General features: G+C 40.9%; 3 protein-coding genes across 3 annotated transcripts in view; all 3 read left to right on the forward strand.

Moving 5' to 3' along the window:
- The window catches only part of pemt (phosphatidylethanolamine N-methyltransferase), a 98505-nt gene that overhangs the window by 14911 nt on the left and 65937 nt on the right, over positions 1 to 17657 (forward strand). The window lies entirely within an intron of this gene.
- On the forward strand, positions 11950 to 13046 carry LOC308303609 (hemoglobin subunit beta-like). The gene is made up of 3 exons (XM_080748034.1): positions 11950 to 12067; positions 12232 to 12454; positions 12873 to 13046. Exons 1-3 carry the CDS (start codon positions 11976 to 11978, stop codon positions 12999 to 13001), a joined length of 444 nt encoding a protein of 147 aa, XP_080604160.1. The 5' UTR covers positions 11950 to 11975; the 3' UTR covers positions 13002 to 13046.
- Positions 14349 to 15486, forward strand: LOC308303608 (hemoglobin subunit beta-like). Its single transcript, XM_080748033.1, has 3 exons — positions 14349 to 14477; positions 14650 to 14872; positions 15293 to 15486. Exons 1-3 carry the CDS (start codon positions 14386 to 14388, stop codon positions 15419 to 15421), a joined length of 444 nt encoding a protein of 147 aa, XP_080604159.1. The 5' UTR covers positions 14349 to 14385; the 3' UTR covers positions 15422 to 15486.

The following is a 17657-nucleotide window of genomic DNA, read 5'->3' on the forward strand; positions in this document are numbered from 1 at the left end:
AAAACATGTTATACATTTGAAAACCAGTGAAACGGGGCAATCTGTATAACAAGTACTTCTTTCTACTTTTGGTACTTTAAATACCCTGTAGCTGCCAGTATAATGGTTTATTTCTTATTTTGGTTCTTTATTTCATATTTGGTTATTTATGTTCATATGCTCATGTTTTTGCCCATATCATATGTATAAGTTATAAGAAGCATTTATTTGTACCGGAAATGGTTATGCATGGAACCCCTTATATAGTCTGGCTGGGACTCGAACCCGTTAGTGGTTGCACTTCCCCCCACTTGAGTGGCGATGCGGGAGGAAGGTACGTTTGTCCTTGATCCTTGAAGTGAATATTCAACATTATATGGGTTTGAACGTCTGGTTAATGAAATGACTTTTATTGCAGTTGTGTTGCTGTATGAGTCTGTCCCTGGGCATCATGTTACGCCATTCCCTTTCTAAAGTCAATGCAGCCAGCAAGGTACATTGTTTGTTTGTTTGGCATTTGTATGGTTTCATTGTTTGTTTTGTACAATTGTTTTGTTTCTGTTTATTAATGCAAGTATTTGTTGTTTTATGCTTTATTTATTAGTTCGACGGTTTGGATTGTTTAAGCAGTGAGAGCGCTTGAATAAAACTATCAGTATGCAGAACTACGGTGTTGTTCATGACTGGAGGGAGTGTCATACCCTTTGATACCAATACTTTTACTGAAGTACATTTTTAATTTATTTACTATTTACTTGTAACAGAGTATCTACATTGCAGTATTGATACTTTTACTTAAAAAAAACACTGGCCTTCAGACATCTGGACGGCACTCTGGTACAGGCACGTGCACACATATACATCAAAAGGGTCTTGAGCCCCTGCCCTTTTACCCGTCTGTAAAAAGTGCCCTCTCCAGACCATGGATGCAGTTTTTTTACTATGGTGAAAGAAATGCTAATGCCCTCTTTCCATGCCATACCATAGATTCCATAGAAGGCAGCATTCAAGATAATTGCCTTGTCCAAACTCTCCTAAACTTGAATACAGCATCTTATGTTATGAAATAATTGCCCTCTCTGTGTAGACATCCATGCCGTTACGCCACATCTCCAGTATTCACTTTATTATGCTTAGTTCAGCGTGGTATCAAGTACCGATAATAGCCGACATCCAAGCTCACTACATGTTGTAGTGCGACGCGTTTTGAGCTTGGAGGTATGCTATTTTTAATATTTCCACCAAAAGGCACTTTTAGAGATGTCAGCCCCTGCCTCTCTAACATTCTCTGCACGTCCCTGTTCTGGTAATGTTGTCTCCTAACCTCATCAGAGAGCTTGTGTCTTGTGGAAGGCAGGCATAAAGCCATAAGTGGGTACTTGGCGAAGCACAAACTAGTGGTTACTTTAAGACTTGATTCAATTGGAGCAGGAGGGCTGCAAGTTCTGCCAAGTTGGCGCCCCTCCCTCCTCTCTCCACCCCTCTGTTAATCAAGAAGTACGTCATTTGGACAGGGAGGGGGGGGCATATGCTGCTGGAGATAACACTGGTGGCACTTGATATTGACGATCACTTACAAGTAATGTATATGCTATCAATAAACATTAACTAGTCTTACGTGTGTGTGTGTGTGTGTGTGTGTGTGTGTGTGTGTGTGTGTGTGTGTGTGTGTGTGTGTGTGTGTGTGTGTGTGTGTGTGTGTCTATATATACAGTATATATATATATATATATATATATATATATATATATATATATACACACACACACATACAGTATACAGTGTGTGTGTGTGTGTGTGTGTGTGTGTGTGTGTATACACACACACACACACACACACACACACACACACACACACACACACACACACACACACACAGTATATATTGTTTCTATATTATGAAACCTTTACAACCTTAATGAATAATAATAACAAAAACGATTACTAGTTATGATTTTTAACTTAATTATTATTACTGTAGCTATATATGCTGGTTAAAACCAAGTCTGAACTATTTCTCATGTACTTTAGTAAGATGTAAGAGTATATCTTACTTGGCCTTACTTAACAAATGGTCTTTAAATCTGTCAATGGATAATTTGCTGGTTATCTCTGAAACATTTTGCAGGCCCTAATCTAAATTGTAAACTATTCATCGTGTAATTTAATTTAGATTAATTAATCTAAATTGTAAACTATTCATCTTGTAATTGAGTTATTTATTGACTACTGTTTGAGTGTTTCTTGGTTGTCCACAAATTCTCTACGAGTCCACGAAAACGTTACATTTTGTTCCTGGTGCATAGTTTACACTTTGTTGGCTGAAAAAGAAAAAAAAAACATTTTATAAACATTCATTGGTGGTAAAATCAAACAAACAAACAAAACATAAAAAATGGTTCTGGAATGTTACTGATATTTTAAATGATTATAGATCAAAGCATTTTAATAATGAGAGATGAAATAAAGTCAGAGAGAATCAGGCTTGGAGCAAAACAACATCTCATTAGGGCTGTCACAATTATTACATAATCGTCTAATCGTGATTATTTGACATTATCGCAATTATTTTGTCATAATCGTCATAATCGTGAATGTTGAAAAATGTCAGAAATAGTGGAAATAGCAGATCTACAAGCTCACAACGCGTCGCATCGCGACGCGTTGTGAGCTTGTAGATCGGCTATTTCCACTATCAATGTTATTTTTTAAGTAGTAAGTTGTCAAATATGTCAGTAATTTCTTCATGTATTTAGGTTTTGTGTCATATCTACCATGTGCAACTTCAAAGCCTAAAAGCCAAACAGAAATGTAATTGTCAATGACAAAAACACAATTAAATCGTTAATCGCCAATTATTTGAGTGACAATTAATCGTCATGTAAAATGTCATATCGTGACAGCCCTACATCTCATTGCCCCTTGGCTGCTGCTCCAATGCAGGGCCTCTGAGCACGCCCATGTTCTGGGGATAGTCCTATCAATAAAACCAGACCTGTTTTATCTTAATAACTTCATAATATCAAGTAGCCTATTCGGGGCCAACAGTATGAGACAGTGTTTGTACTGGGCAGTGCCTAGGGGTGAATGTGTTGATGCAGGGCATTGCTTAAGAAGTGTAGACAGCATCAGGAGAAAAAAAGAAAGAAAAGGAACCGATAAAACATTTGACTCTGTGTCAAAACATTTGAAAACCACTAAAAATGGCATTTATTAAATATAGTATGATATAATTAAATATTCAAGTATTCTCATTGACTTAGAATCAAATGTTTTATGGTCATGATTCAACAGGGGCCTGGATGGCTTGGTTAGGCTTAAAATAATTTCTTATAATATTTTTTGGGATAGAAATATATTTGTCTGTGGCACCACAAAATGGCCTATTGCATGTGTGTTTGGGTATTACAGTGTGACCAATCAAGAACCTAAATAATAATGACAACAACAACAAACATGTAAATTAAAATTACATTTTCATTCACATACATCATTCATTTGGCCTTGTCGTATAGCTTCAGCTTTCACGAAAAATAAAGGAATACATTTCAGTGAGGCATATTCTAGGGGAGCAGTTGACAGAAATAGACGATCTACGAACTAACAAAGTGTTGCGTTGTGATGCTCCGTGAGCTCGTACATTGGCTATTTTCGTCAAAGTGATTTGTTGCCGTCACTGAGTGTGTGTGTGTGTGTGTGTGTGTGTGTGTGTGTGTGTGTGTGTGTGTGTGTGTGTGTGTGCTTGCTTGCTTGCTTGCGTGCATCTGTGTGCGTGCCTCTACTTCTGTATGCCCAAGTCATATGTCATTTATTTATACTAGCCCGCCCCTTACCCGTCCAAAGATATGAGCTCCGAAATGATGTGCAGTGTGTGGGTTATGGGGTGTGCACTGTGTATGTGCACACAGTATATGAGGGATGGAAAGTAACTTTAACTGGTGCTTGCATGATAATATGTAGGAGCATCAATGTAAGAAATACCTGTTTCGTTTAATGGCTACAGAGATACTGTGTACCGATCTGCATGATTTTTGGACAACATCTGTAACAGGGCCAGACACCCCCCCGCCTGCGCGCACGCACACACACACACACACACACACACACACACACACACACACACACACACACACACACACACACACACACACACACACACACACACACGCACAGCTGGTTAAACATGTTGCCTCATGCTAGATGCAGAATAGATAAGCCTCATGCTAGATGCAGAATAGATAGTAGATACACCATAAAAATGCTAATATACAGCATACGATTTGTGAAAGTGACAAACGGGCTTCACAGTTATGTCAGGTGTGTTCATATGCTAATGGTGATGCGATTTCAGATCAATTGCTCCAGCCACTGAGGAGAAACGCTGTGACAGACACTCAGACAGACAGACAGACAGACAGACAGACAGACAGACAGACAGACAGACAGACAGACATTTGGAAAATTATATGTTTGACTAGCCCTTACCCGTTCAAAGATATGAGCTCCGAAATGATGTGCAGTGTGCACACAGTATATGAGGGATGGAAAGTAACTTTAACTGGTGCTTGCATGATAATATGTAGGAGCATCAATGTAAGAAATACCCGTTACGTTTAATGGCTACAGAGATACTGTGCCCCCCCCCCCGCGCGCGCCCGCCCACCCACCCACCCGCCTGCACACACACCCGCCTGCCTGCCTGCCTGCCTGCACACACACACACACACACACACACACACACACACACACACACACACACACACACACACACACACACACACACACACACACACACACACACAGCTGGTTAAACATGTTGCCTCATGCTAGATGCAGAATACGCCTCATGCTAGATGCAGAATAGATAATAGATACACCATAAAAATGCTAATGTACAGCATATGATTTGTGAAAGTGACAACGGGCTTCACAGTTATGTCAGGTGTGTTCATATGCTAATGGTGATGCGATTTCAGATCAATTGCTCCAGCCACTGAGGAGAAACGCTGTTTCAGACAGACACTCACTCAGACATTCGGAAAATTATATGTTAGATATGATTTATATGAAGGTTTTCATATCATATCCCTCTCTTATGAATACCCTGCAGATAGCTACAGGAATACGTTTAAAAGGGAAGTAGCATGGGAAAAGTGGATAGGTAAGTGTAAAGTGTACAGTAATTAATTAAGCTAGTTTAGTAGCTATCCTTGCTAGTGTAGGCTGTTTCTTAAAGTTTTAGATACATTCATCAATGCACAAAAATATTTTTAAATTAACACAATTGAAACTAGAAATGGGCATTACTGGAGCATGCCTCTTCGTGGAGATTTGAGCTCCACTGAGGGTCCCATTCTAATTTGTAATTTAATGTAATTAAAGCACATGGATGTACCAGCCTTGAGTATAACATTTTAAGTCTATATTATACACTTGACTAAAGAGCCCAACCCGTAAACAGACATTACCACTGAGTCCACGGACACAACCTGCGCAATTGTAGCTCAATAATTTATATACAGTAGCTGTACACTTTTCTTATACCATAACACACACACACACACACACACACACACACACACACACACACACACACACACACACACACACACACAGTATATATACCAGTAAGACGCCTAAGGGCGAAAAGCGACGCCCTTTATGTCTTGGCCTTCTGGCCAGTGATGTATATCGGACCAGTTACCCATAGACCCCCCTGGTAACCATGGATATTAAGAGATATGGGCTTTTTTTCAAACACATTTTTGGACACTGCTCCTACACATTTTGCCCTAAAATCACGCTGCGACCTGACGGTTGCTATATCTCCCGATTAGGGAGTCTGACTGGTATTGATGACATCATGGGATCTCCATATATGGGCATAAAAGGGATTTGGTTCCCCTGGCTGCACAGGGATCTCCATATACAGTATGGGCATAAAGGGGATTTGGTTCCCCTGGCATCACAGGGATCTCTATATATGGGCATAAAAGGAATTTGGTTCCCCTGACATCACAGTGATGTCAGAGCGTGAGAGTCAGCGTGATGTCAGAGCGGCAAACCCATAGACCGTAAAAAAGTGTACACGGACACGGACATGATAAAATGTTATGACTGGTAGCCTGTTTTGTATCATGTTGTCAGTGAACTGTCTTGTCATTCATGTATTGTGTTGTGTGTTATGTGTTGTGATTTTGTTTCCTGATGACTGCTTGGTGCAAAAAGAATTTCCGCAAGGACAAATAAAGCATCTATCTATCTATCTATGATGTGCCATTTCTCATAGTAAACTGCGACCTTCGGTTGCATTACCCCCCGGCTCCACCGGGCGCGTCAACGCTGGGAACGCTCCCGTTTTAATCAATGAAGGGTGCTCCACTGCCGATGGCGACGTCAACGTCGGACGCCGGTGACGGCGTCCAAACTCGAAAATCGCCCCGGTTCAATTTTTTGACGGCGTCCACAACATCCAGTCATGTATAAAATATGAATATGAAAATCCTAGCATATTTTTTTATGTAAATTATGTAGGTCTATAAATACAACAGGCTATAATCATGACAAAACAAAGTGGTCAGTGGTGCATTGCTGCTCTCTGCTGTGAACATACTGTAGTGTGCTCTATACGTTCACATTCAGGTCACAAATAGTTGTATTCCTGTTTGAAAGTGATTTTCATGTTGTTTTGGAAATGGGCTATATTGGCCATAGAATGAATACCTCACAGTCACAGCCGCTGCGCTGCGGTGGAGCCGGTCGGACGTCAAAGTGACGGCGCCAATGACGCCGTCAAGACGCAGAGCAACGCGACGCCGCCAGTGGAGCCCTACCCTTAGCGAATGTCTATCTGACCTTGCAAGCTGACATCACTGATACTACACAGTGTCGTCACCATGGTAACAATGCCCAACTGACATCACTGACAGACATCACTGACTGACATCACTACAGTGCCCAAATTTGGAGATGACATCACAGACTGGCCTGGACATGGAACACCATATATGGGCATAAAAGAGTGCCAGCCAGACAGACAGATACAACGGGTATAGCACAACAGGACATCAATGGTGACTATTCTGCCCAACGGGCACCGTTCTGGTATTATCTATCTATAAATGCGACAAATCTCTGTCTGTCTGTCTGTTTGTTTGTAATCCGCGTATCTCGAGAACCGTTCGTCCCACCGGCTTCAGATTCGGCACGCGCGTTCCCCGCCGCCGCGCGGAGTGCAGTGCCGGGCCTCGACCCGACCCGACTCGCGGTTTTCCGAAACCGGCGCGAAACGTTCGGAATCTCCTTATGCGGAGCTGATTGTTGACATCAGGCTGTTCCGGAGGAAATCGGCGCAAGCGCTGAGTCATTGTGACATCACTTCATAAAAGGCTCTGACATCACGTACGCCACATGAGTCAACACAAAATCTCTGTGAATGTGTATGTATGTATGTAATCCGCGTATCTCGAGAACCCTTCTTCCCACCGGCACGCGCGTTCTCCAGATATGGGCATAAAGTCTGACATCAGAGTTTTCTGCAACCGGTACTGTGTGTGCAGAGATCTTCATATATGGGCATAAGTGGACAAAGACAAACAGATGGTCAAAACGGGTCCTATGACAGGTATATTGGGGTTTGCATTAAAGGGTGGGGCATTCATGGGGTTTGCATTAAAGGGTGGGGCATTCATTCCCTATTTCAAATTCGGCACGTGCGTTTCCCACCGCAGCAGGTAGTGCAGTGCTCGGCCTCGACCCGACCCGACCCGATACACGATTTTCTGGAACCAGCACGAAAGGTTCGGATTCTGATGTCTGACATCAGGATTTTCCGGAACTGGCACTGTGTCTGCATAGATCTCCATATATGGGCATAAAATGGATGCAGACAGACAAATACAGATATCTCCATATATGGGCATAAATGGACACAGGCAAACAGATGGTCAAAGATCTCCATATATGGGCATAAAGTGGACGCAGACAGACAGATACAGATATCTCCATATATGGGCATAAATGGACACAGGCAAACAGATGGTCAAAACGGGTCCTATGACAACAGGTATAATGGGGTTTGCATTAAGTTTGTCTCCTCCTCCATCTGTTTGTCTGTGTCCCTTTATTCCCATTATGGAGATCTCTGTATCTGTCTGTGCCTCCGACTGTGTTGCAGACACAGTGCCGGTTCCCCCTTTAATGCAAACCCCATTATACCTGTTGTCATAGGACCCGTTTTGACCATCTGTTTGAAAAAGCGACAGAAATCTCATATATGGGCATAAAATGGACGCAGATAAACAGATATCTCCATATATGGCATATATGGGCATACAATGGATGCAGAATCACAAAGATCTCCATATACGGGCATAAAAGGGACACAGACAGACAGATACAGAGATCTCCATATATGGGCATAAAATGGACGCAGATAGACAGATATCTCCATATATGGGCATATATGGGCATAAAATGGACCCAGAACTATAACTGCAGTGATCTCCATATATGGACATAAAATGGACACCGACAGACAGACAGATACAGATATCTCCATATATGGGCATAAATGGACACAGGCAGACAAATGGTCAAAACGGGTCCTATGAAAACAGGTATAATGGGGTTTGCATTAAAGGGCGGGGCATTCATTCCCTATTTACATTGTTCCGAGTTGGCCAGGTCGCCGACTAGAAGCTGGGCCGCCCGATGACATCACTTCATAAAAGGCTCTGACATCACGTACGCCACATGAGTCAACACAAAATCTCTGTGAATGTGTATGTATGTATGTAATCCGCGTATCTCGAGAACCCTTCTTCCCACCGGCACGCGCGTTCTCCAGATATGGGCATAAAGTCTGACATCAGAGTTTTCTGCAACCGGTACTGTGTGTGCAGAGATCTTCATATATGGGCATAAGTGGACAAAGACAAACAGATGGTCAAAACGGGTCCTATGACAGGTATATTGGGGTTTGCATTAAAGGGTGGGGCATTCATGGGGTTTGCATTAAAGGGTGGGGCATTCATTCCCTATTTCAAATTCGGCACGTGCGTTCCCCACCGCAGCAGGTAGTGCAGTGCTCGGCCTCGACCCGACCCGACCCGATACACGATTTTCTGGAACCAGCACGAAAGGTTCGGATTCTGATGTCTGACATCAGGATTTTCCGGAACTGGCACTGTGTCTGCATAGATCTCCATATATGGGCATAAAATGGATGCAGACAGACAAATACAGATATCTCCATATATGGGCATAAATGGACACAGGCAAACAGATGGTCAAAGATCTCCATATATGGGCATAAAGTGGACGCAGACAGACAGATACAGATATCTCCATATATGGGCATAAATGGACACAGGCAAACAGATGGTCAAAACGGGTCCTATGACAACAGGTATAATGGGGTTTGCATTAAGTTTGTCTCCTCCTCCATCTGTTTGTCTGTGTCCCTTTATTCCCATTATGGAGATCTCTGTATCTGTCTGTGCCTCCGACTGTGTTGCAGACACAGTGCCGGTTCCCCCTTTAATGCAAACCCCATTATACCTGTTGTCATAGGACCCGTTTTGACCATCTGTTTGAAAAAGCGACAGAAATCTCATATATGGGCATAAAATGGACGCAGATAAACAGATATCTCCATATATGGCATATATGGGCATACAATGGATGCAGAATCACAAAGATCTCCATATACGGGCATAAAAGGGACACAGACAGACAGATACAGAGATCTCCATATATGGGCATAAAATGGACGCAGATAGACAGATATCTCCATATATGGGCATATATGGGCATAAAATGGACCCAGAACTATAACTGCAGTGATCTCCATATATGGACATAAAATGGACACCGACAGACAGACAGATACAGATATCTCCATATATGGGCATAAATGGACACAGGCAGACAAATGGTCAAAACGGGTCCTATGAAAACAGGTATAATGGGGTTTGCATTAAAGGGCGGGGCATTCATTCCCTATTTACATTGTTCCGAGTTGGCCAGGTCGCCGACTAGACGCTGGGCCGCCCGAAGGGCGGCCCAGCTTCTAGTAACTATTAATTTACGGAATGTCAGTCCCCATGCTGACATCACTGATACTAAACAGTGTCGCCACCATGGTAACGGCTGAAACAATGCCCAACATCACTGACTGACATCACAGAACACCATATATGGGCATAAAGGGGTGAAACAGTCTCATATATGGGCATAAAAGAGAGCCAGACAGACAGAGATAAGAGATCTCCATATAATGTGTGGGCATGAAAGGGACATAGACAGTCAGACGGATACAACCATGGTCAAGTCAAGTCACATTTATTTATATAGCACATTTCATACGACAAGCGCAAGCTCAATGTGCTTCCAAGAAAACGACAATAAAAACTAAAAATGTAATCCAAAATAAAGTCCAAAAATAAAAACAGATAAAAACATACATATTGACACAAAGTGAACATACATATGATTAAATAACAGTTTAAGCAATACATTCCAAACCTAGGTAAAAGCTTGTGAGAATAGGTAGGTCTTTAGTTTGCTTTTAAAAGAAGACACTGTTGTAACAAACCTTAGATCAGCTGGTATAGAATTCCACAGAGCGGCACAGTTTGAGGTTACTATAAAACTCCTTTATGGATGTTTTTTTTTGTTTTTTTTGTGAGAAAAAAAATGTTTTGTGAGATTAGGGTTTAAAACACAGTTCGAACTTGGGGACTTAAGACTCAAAGCAGATATACAGCATTGGGGTAAATAAAGCTTGAGTGATATTTGCAGACTAGACTACATCTCTATTAGACCAATCACAGTCTGCCTTGAACAACATTTGAGGTTTTCATTTAGCATTATTTAAGTAAATATTCTTCAGAAGAACACAAAACATACATTGTCTCCTCTCTTATTTGGGCTCCTCTGGGCAGGGGTGGCACATACAATATGCCACTTGAGATAACACTGTAGTAGTATGTTCTTGTAGATAATAATATTGTGTGTGAAAACTACAAGACTTGTGTGCAAAAACAAGACCTATTTGAATACATTTACTGACACAAACTGTATGTTAATTTAAATAAAACTGATTGCACGTCTTTCTCTTTGCTTGTGAATAATAGGCCTACAGAAATAAGCTGCAGCACAAATATTCTATAGAGGTAGGATAGTTTTCTTTCCAGCAACGGCACCTTAAGTTATTGGATGAGAATGATTACCAAAACAGTCAAATCAGTAAGGATAGGTGCAGGGTAACCTGAATCATAACGATATAGAGTAATGTATGTAACACTGGTTTTCTAACTGAGGGTTCCACTGCACACTTACAAGTGGGTCGCAGAATGAACTCATTTTGAGCGTATTGTTTATGCGTGACACCACTTTAAAGCAAGCTATGTTTAATTTAAATAGAAATAAATGCACCATTTGTGAGAACACATTATTCAATATGCATGTTACAATATGCATGCAGGATTATGTTTGTAAACAGAATGCTAAAGGTAATTGTACATTATTGTAAGAAAAAAAGGGTGACAAGTCTGTTTCATTTGCTCAGTATCTTTGAAGACTGATAGGAGGATACTGCATTGACAAACATATTATGTCAATCTTACTATTTTTTACTGCACACACATGAGTGGGTCCTGGGAGAAATGTGCCTCCATAGGAGGGTCAGAGCATGAAAAGATTTTGGACCCCTGTTCTATAACAATAACCTGATGACCAGTCCTGTCAAACCATTAAAGGTAAGCAGACCACAGTGCTGGACAGTGGTGGGTGTAGACCAAAATCCAATCATTCAGAAACTGCTGGAAGTTACTAGTAAAGCTGAGGCTTAACGGAGACGTGTCATTTCCAACCTATCACAACCAGCCTTTTTTGTTTATGGGTGGAGGCGCGTATTTCAAGTATTTAAAGAGCGGAAGGGGCCTAGGTTGGACAGTTTCTCTTAGACTTACAGAAATCCTCAAGAAGCAACCATGGTTGAGTGGACAGATAATGAACGTGCCTTAATTATAAAAATCTTCTCCTCTCTGAACTATGAAGAAGTCGGACCCGCGGCTTTGTCCAGGTATATAACCTTCATCTCCTTTGAAATGTCCTTTTATGCAAGGAAAGACAGCAAATGTATATCAACTTAACTTATATCATAATACATTGTTATTAAAAATTCTGATTGTTCCCTCCAACAATAGTTGATATTTTTCTATTTCAATGTGAAATGTATTTCCCCAGGTGTCTGATTGTCTACCCCTGGACCCAGCGGTACTTTGGCAATTTCGGTAACTTGTACAATGCAGACGCCATCATCTCAAACCCGATGATCGCAGCCCATGGCATCAAGATCGTGCACGGCCTCGATAGGGCAATGAAGAACATGGACGACATCAAGAATACCTACACCGAACTGAGCCATCTGCACGCCGAGAAGCTGCACATCGACCCCGACAACTTCAGGGTAAACTATTGTTATGTTATCTACTGTACTCTGGCAACCCAATTTTTGGCATGCCATTATAAGTGAACATTAAATAAAAATGTTTAAACTTTTCTAAATGTTCTATTCTCACAATGTGTTGTATGATGAAGTATATATGAAGTGTTCATGAAAAACAGAATCAGAATATTTTCCTGTGTTTCATAAACTAGGGCTTAAGTGGTCAATAAACTTTTATCTAGCACTTTTCAAACAAAGAATACACACTAATAAAACACATAAATGCAATGGAATTCAACTGAAATATAGAGCAAACAATACTAAGACAAATTAGCAGATAGGGATAGAACATGGACCATGGGACTTATTGTGGTCCGGAGTATTTAAAAACGTTCACCTCCAACTCGGTAATCTAACAGTAAATTATCTCTTCCCGCAGTTGTTTTCTGATGTTCTCTCCATCGTCGTCGCCTCCAAGATGGGAACCGAATTCACTCTGGAAATGCAGGCTGCCTGGCATAAGTTCTTGGCCTGTGTGGTCTCTGCTCTGGGAAAGCAGTACCATTAGGTCCATGGGCATTGTTTAAGTTTGCATCTTTTTAAAACACTCAAATAAAACCATAACTGAATCTTGAAATAACTATTCAAATGTCTTCATTTCATTTGTTATCAAGGAACCTCATTGTCAAATATCGCTGGGTGATTTGTAGATTCAACCAGCTAGGGGCTGCGAGGCATGCAATGATGATTTTTTTACAAGCAGCGGTGCAAAGCTCAGTCTGTTGTTGTTTTCAGACCATACACAACAGTGGCATAACAATAGTTAGATCAAGTTTACTTTCATATTTTCTCTTGGAGTAGTACAGTAATAGCTAATCAACCTGCTGTGGTGGAGTACCACTGATGAATACAACACAAGTCATTATCTCCTACCGGCCAGAAGGCGAAGATATGTTTTTGCCCCCGACCGTGTGTGTGTGTGTGTGTGTGTGTGTGTGTGTGTGTGTGTGTGTGTGTGTGTGTGTGTGTGTGTGTGTGTGTGTGTGTGTGTGTGTGTGTGTGTGTGTGTGTGTGTGTGTGTGTGTGTGTGTGTGTGTAATATGAATGAAAAATGTAATTGTAAATTATTGTAAAAAAGAAAGAAAGGGTGACACTTCTGTTTCATTTGCCTACCAGTATGTTTGAAGACTGAAAGGTGGATACTGTATTGACAAACAATATATGTTAATCTTACTTTTTTACTTTTTTTACTGCACTCAAATTATGAGTGGGTCCTAGGAGAAATGTACCTCCATAGGAGGGTCAAAGCATGACAATATTTTGGAACCCCTGTTCTATAACAATAACCTGATGACCAGTCCTGTCAAACCATTAAAGTAGTAGTTCACCCCCAACATTACTTTTTTCCCCCCTATTTATTACTCATGCCATGGAGACTTGAGTTCAATAATATTTTTTGTATTTGTCGCATTCCTAAGACAATAATTTGATTACAATAAATGTACCCCCATTGATTCCAGATGGAGACACAAATGCATTTGGGTCCCCATCCAGAATCAATGGGCGTAAATGTAATATTATAAATAGTTTGTCTTAGGAATGCGACAAATAAAAAAACAAATATGATTAAAGTCAAGTCTCCATGGCATGAGTAATCAATAGAAAAAAAGTCATTTTGGGGGTGAACTCGGTACACACAGTTCCAAAGTTACGCACTTCTGGCAGTCCTGTTTTACCAGTCGCGCCAATGAACTGCAGCGGCGGATGAGGTATCTAGCTTTTTATATCTGTGAAAGCTGAGGCTTATCGGAGACGTGTCATCTCCAACCTATCACATATCACAACCAGCCTTTTTTGTTTATGGGTGGAGCATATTTAAAGTATTTAAAGAACGGAAGGGGCCTAGGTTAGACAGTTTTTCTTAGACTTACAGAAATCCTCAAGAAGCAACCATGGTTGAGTGGACAGATGATGAACGTGCCTTAATTGGTACAATCTTCTCCTCTCTGAACTACGAAGAAGTCGGACCCGCGGCTCTGTCCAGGTATATAATTTTCATCTCCTTTGAAATGTCCTTTTATGCAAGGAAAGACAGCAAATGTATATCAACTTAACTTATATCATAATACAATATTATTTAAAAAAAATGAATTCTGATTGTTCCCTCCAACAATAGTTGAAAATGTTCTATTTCAATGTGAAATGTATTTCCCCAGGTGTCTGATCGTCTACCCCTGGACCCAGCGGTACTTTGGCAATTTCGGTAACTTGTACAATGCAGAGGCCATCATCTCAAACCCGATGATCGCAGCCCATGGCATCAAGATCGTGCACGGCCTCGACAGGGCTTTGAAGAACATGGACGACATCAAGAATACCTACGCCGAACTGAGCATACTGCACGCCGAGAAGCTGCACATCGACCCCGACAACTTCAGGGTAAACTGTATTATGTTATCTACTGTACTCTGGCAACCCAATTTTTGGCATGCCATTATCAGTGAACATTAAATAAAAATGTTTAAACGTATTCCAAATGTTCTATTCTCACAATGTGTTGTATGATGAAGTATATATGAAGTGTTCATGAAAAACAGAATCAGAATATTTTCCTGTGTTTCATAAACCAGGGCTTAAGTGGTAAATAACCTTTTATCTAGCACTTTTCAAACGAAGAATACACACTAATAGAACACATAAATGCAATGAAGTTTAAGTGAAATATAGAGCAAATAATATCAAGACAAATTAGCAGATAGGGATAGAACACGGACCATGGGACTTATTGTGCTCAGAAGTATTTAAAAAACTTTCACCTCCAACTCTGTCATTTAACAGTGAATTATCTCTGCCCTGCAGTTGTTTTCTGATGTTCTCTCCATCGTCGTCGCCTCCAAGATGGGAACCAAATTCACTCTGGAAATGCAGGCTGCCTGGCATAAGTTCTTGGCCTGTGTGGTCGCTGCTCTGGGCAAGCAGTACCATTAGGTCCATGGACATTGTTGCACCTTTTTAAAACACTCAAATAAAACCATAACTGAATCTTGAAATAACTATTCAAATGTCTTCATTTCATTTCTTATCAAGGAATCTCATTGTCAAATATCTCTGGGTGATTTGTAGATTCAACCAGCTAGGGGCTGCGAGGCATGCAATGATGATTTTTTTACAAGCAGCGGTGCAAAGCTCAGTCTGTTGTTGTTTTCAGACCATACACAACAGTGGCATAACAATAGTTAGATCAAGTTTACTTGTAAAGGTTTCAAATTTTCTCTTGGAGTAGTACAGTTATAGCTAATCAACCTGCTGTGGTGGAGTACCACTGATGAATACAACACAAGTCATTATCTCCTACCGGCCAGAAGGCGAAGATATGTTTTTGCCCCGACCGTGTGTATCCATCTGTGTGTGTGTGTGTGTGTGTGTGTGTGTGTGTGTGTGTGTGTGTGTGTGTGTGTGTGTGTGTGTGTGTGTGTGTGTGTGTGTGTGTGTGTGTGTGACTGTGTGTGACTGTGTGTGACTGTGCATAGCTAATCTTGGACACCACTGGAACGATCGCCGTCATGCACACATACCCAGTAGCCAAGGAAACACCCACATTTTTCAAGTCGGCTTCATGGTTGCGCCATGCCCATTTTTTATTTAAAAAAATAGAAAAAAGAATTGTCTTTAAATATAAAAAAAACATGATTCTGTCTGTTTTGAATAGCTTGTCACTATTGATTTTTAGTGATTGACATTGGTTCTCAGTTAATAAAGTAGGTTTATAAATAGCAGTGGTACGGCCACTTGTACATGCATGTTTCAAATAAAAGCATGAATATATGAATCTATTATTTTAATAGCATAGTATTGAAAGCACAATAACATGGTATGTTTATGCACATGAAACACAATATGTTGTAGCCCCACCCCCACACTACAAGGTAGGGGGTCCCTGCTCCATCTCTTCATCAGTTTGGAGGTCCCTGGCCTGAAAACGTTGAAGCCCCCTGGATTAACGTTTAAGCTACCCCAAAAGTTGCTGTGCATTATTTAATAAATACTTACTAGATTTTGAAAATGGTTAAACTACCACTAATGTGCCAGTGCACAGTTTGCATCCTGTATGCATGCACTGCACGTCTTTCTCTCTCTCCCCTCCAATTGACATCTGCACGAGGTGTTGAATGAGGAGGGAGGAAAAGGGGGGTGCAGGGGTAGGGTGCTACGTCTCCTTAAAAGCCAAGGCGAGAGGATGAGGCAATGATGGTGGTTTTTGTGTTTTGCCAGAAAGGTAGAAAGAGAGAAAGGGAGCATGTGCTTTGACGATAATGTTAAAGCCATTACTAGCGAGCACGGCCAGAAAGAGTGTTTTTTTTGTGTGTGTGTGTGTGTGTGTGTGTGTCTGTTTTATGTTAAGAGACAGAGTAATGATCAGAGTGAAAAAAAGAAACGAGAGAAGGCTTCTAAAACGTGGTAACAACCAGCTCGCTGCCAGCTAATGGAATAAAGTGGTTGATCATGTGGTATTTGTGGTGTTCGCTAATAAGACCTGTAGATGAGATTACAGTACATGGTGGAGGTCCCTGCGTCCACATGTGTTGGTCTTCACTCACTGACCTAGAACCTTCTGTGTGTGTGTGTGTGTGTGTGTGTGTGTGTGTGTGTGTGTGTGTGTGTGTGTGTGTGTGTGTGTGTGTGTGTGTGTGTGTGTGTGTGTGTGTGCGCGCGTCGCGTGCGTGCGTGCATTTGTGTATGTGATTGAATACTTTATTCGCAGTTCACATATTATGAAAAGCACAAGACGGTACAGTTCAGAATACAAAGTCTACTAATAGGATTTAAACCCAAGAAAGATGGTTGTTTACATTGGGGTCCTTTGTGCTAATTTCATTGAGACATAATTATATCACGATACTATGCAAAACATCATATGATATATACAGTAACAATACTATGCGAAACATCATATGATTCCATTCATCATACACACTCCAAAAACTACTATTCCACTATTGGTTCCCAAGGCAGATACCAGTCAAAACAGCCTTTGGTTTTAGCGCCCCCTATAGTTGGAATGAGCTACAATGCACTTTAAAACTTGAATCCTTGGTTTCCTTGGGAAAATGTAAAAACTTGCTTTCCAATCTTGTTGTTTTAAATTGTCATTGTTTTCATTAAGATGTGTTATTGTTTTCCTACTATTTATTACTGTTCTTATTGCTTTATTAATGTTCTTATT

The sequence above is a fragment of the Nannobrachium achirus genome, assembly GCF_963921795.1.
Source record: "Nannobrachium achirus genome assembly, chromosome: 18".
Taxonomy (NCBI): domain Eukaryota; kingdom Metazoa; phylum Chordata; class Actinopteri; order Myctophiformes; family Myctophidae; genus Nannobrachium; species Nannobrachium achirus.

Excerpts from the sequence above, each read along its gene's own strand:
- LOC308303608 (XM_080748033.1), top strand. The coding sequence starts at position 14,386 with ATGGTTGAGTGGACAGATGATGAACGTGCCTTAATTGGTACAATCTTC. Across the intron at positions 14,478-14,649 it reads GGACCCGCGGCTCTGTCCAG|GTGTCTGATCGTCTACCCCT; the intron begins GTATATAATTTT and ends GTATTTCCCCAG. Across the intron at positions 14,873-15,292 it reads TCGACCCCGACAACTTCAGG|TTGTTTTCTGATGTTCTCTC; the intron begins GTAAACTGTATT and ends TCTGCCCTGCAG.
- LOC308303609 (XM_080748034.1), top strand. The coding sequence starts at position 11,976 with ATGGTTGAGTGGACAGATAATGAACGTGCCTTAATTATAAAAATCTTC. Across the intron at positions 12,068-12,231 it reads GGACCCGCGGCTTTGTCCAG|GTGTCTGATTGTCTACCCCT; the intron begins GTATATAACCTT and ends GTATTTCCCCAG. Across the intron at positions 12,455-12,872 it reads TCGACCCCGACAACTTCAGG|TTGTTTTCTGATGTTCTCTC; the intron begins GTAAACTATTGT and ends CTCTTCCCGCAG.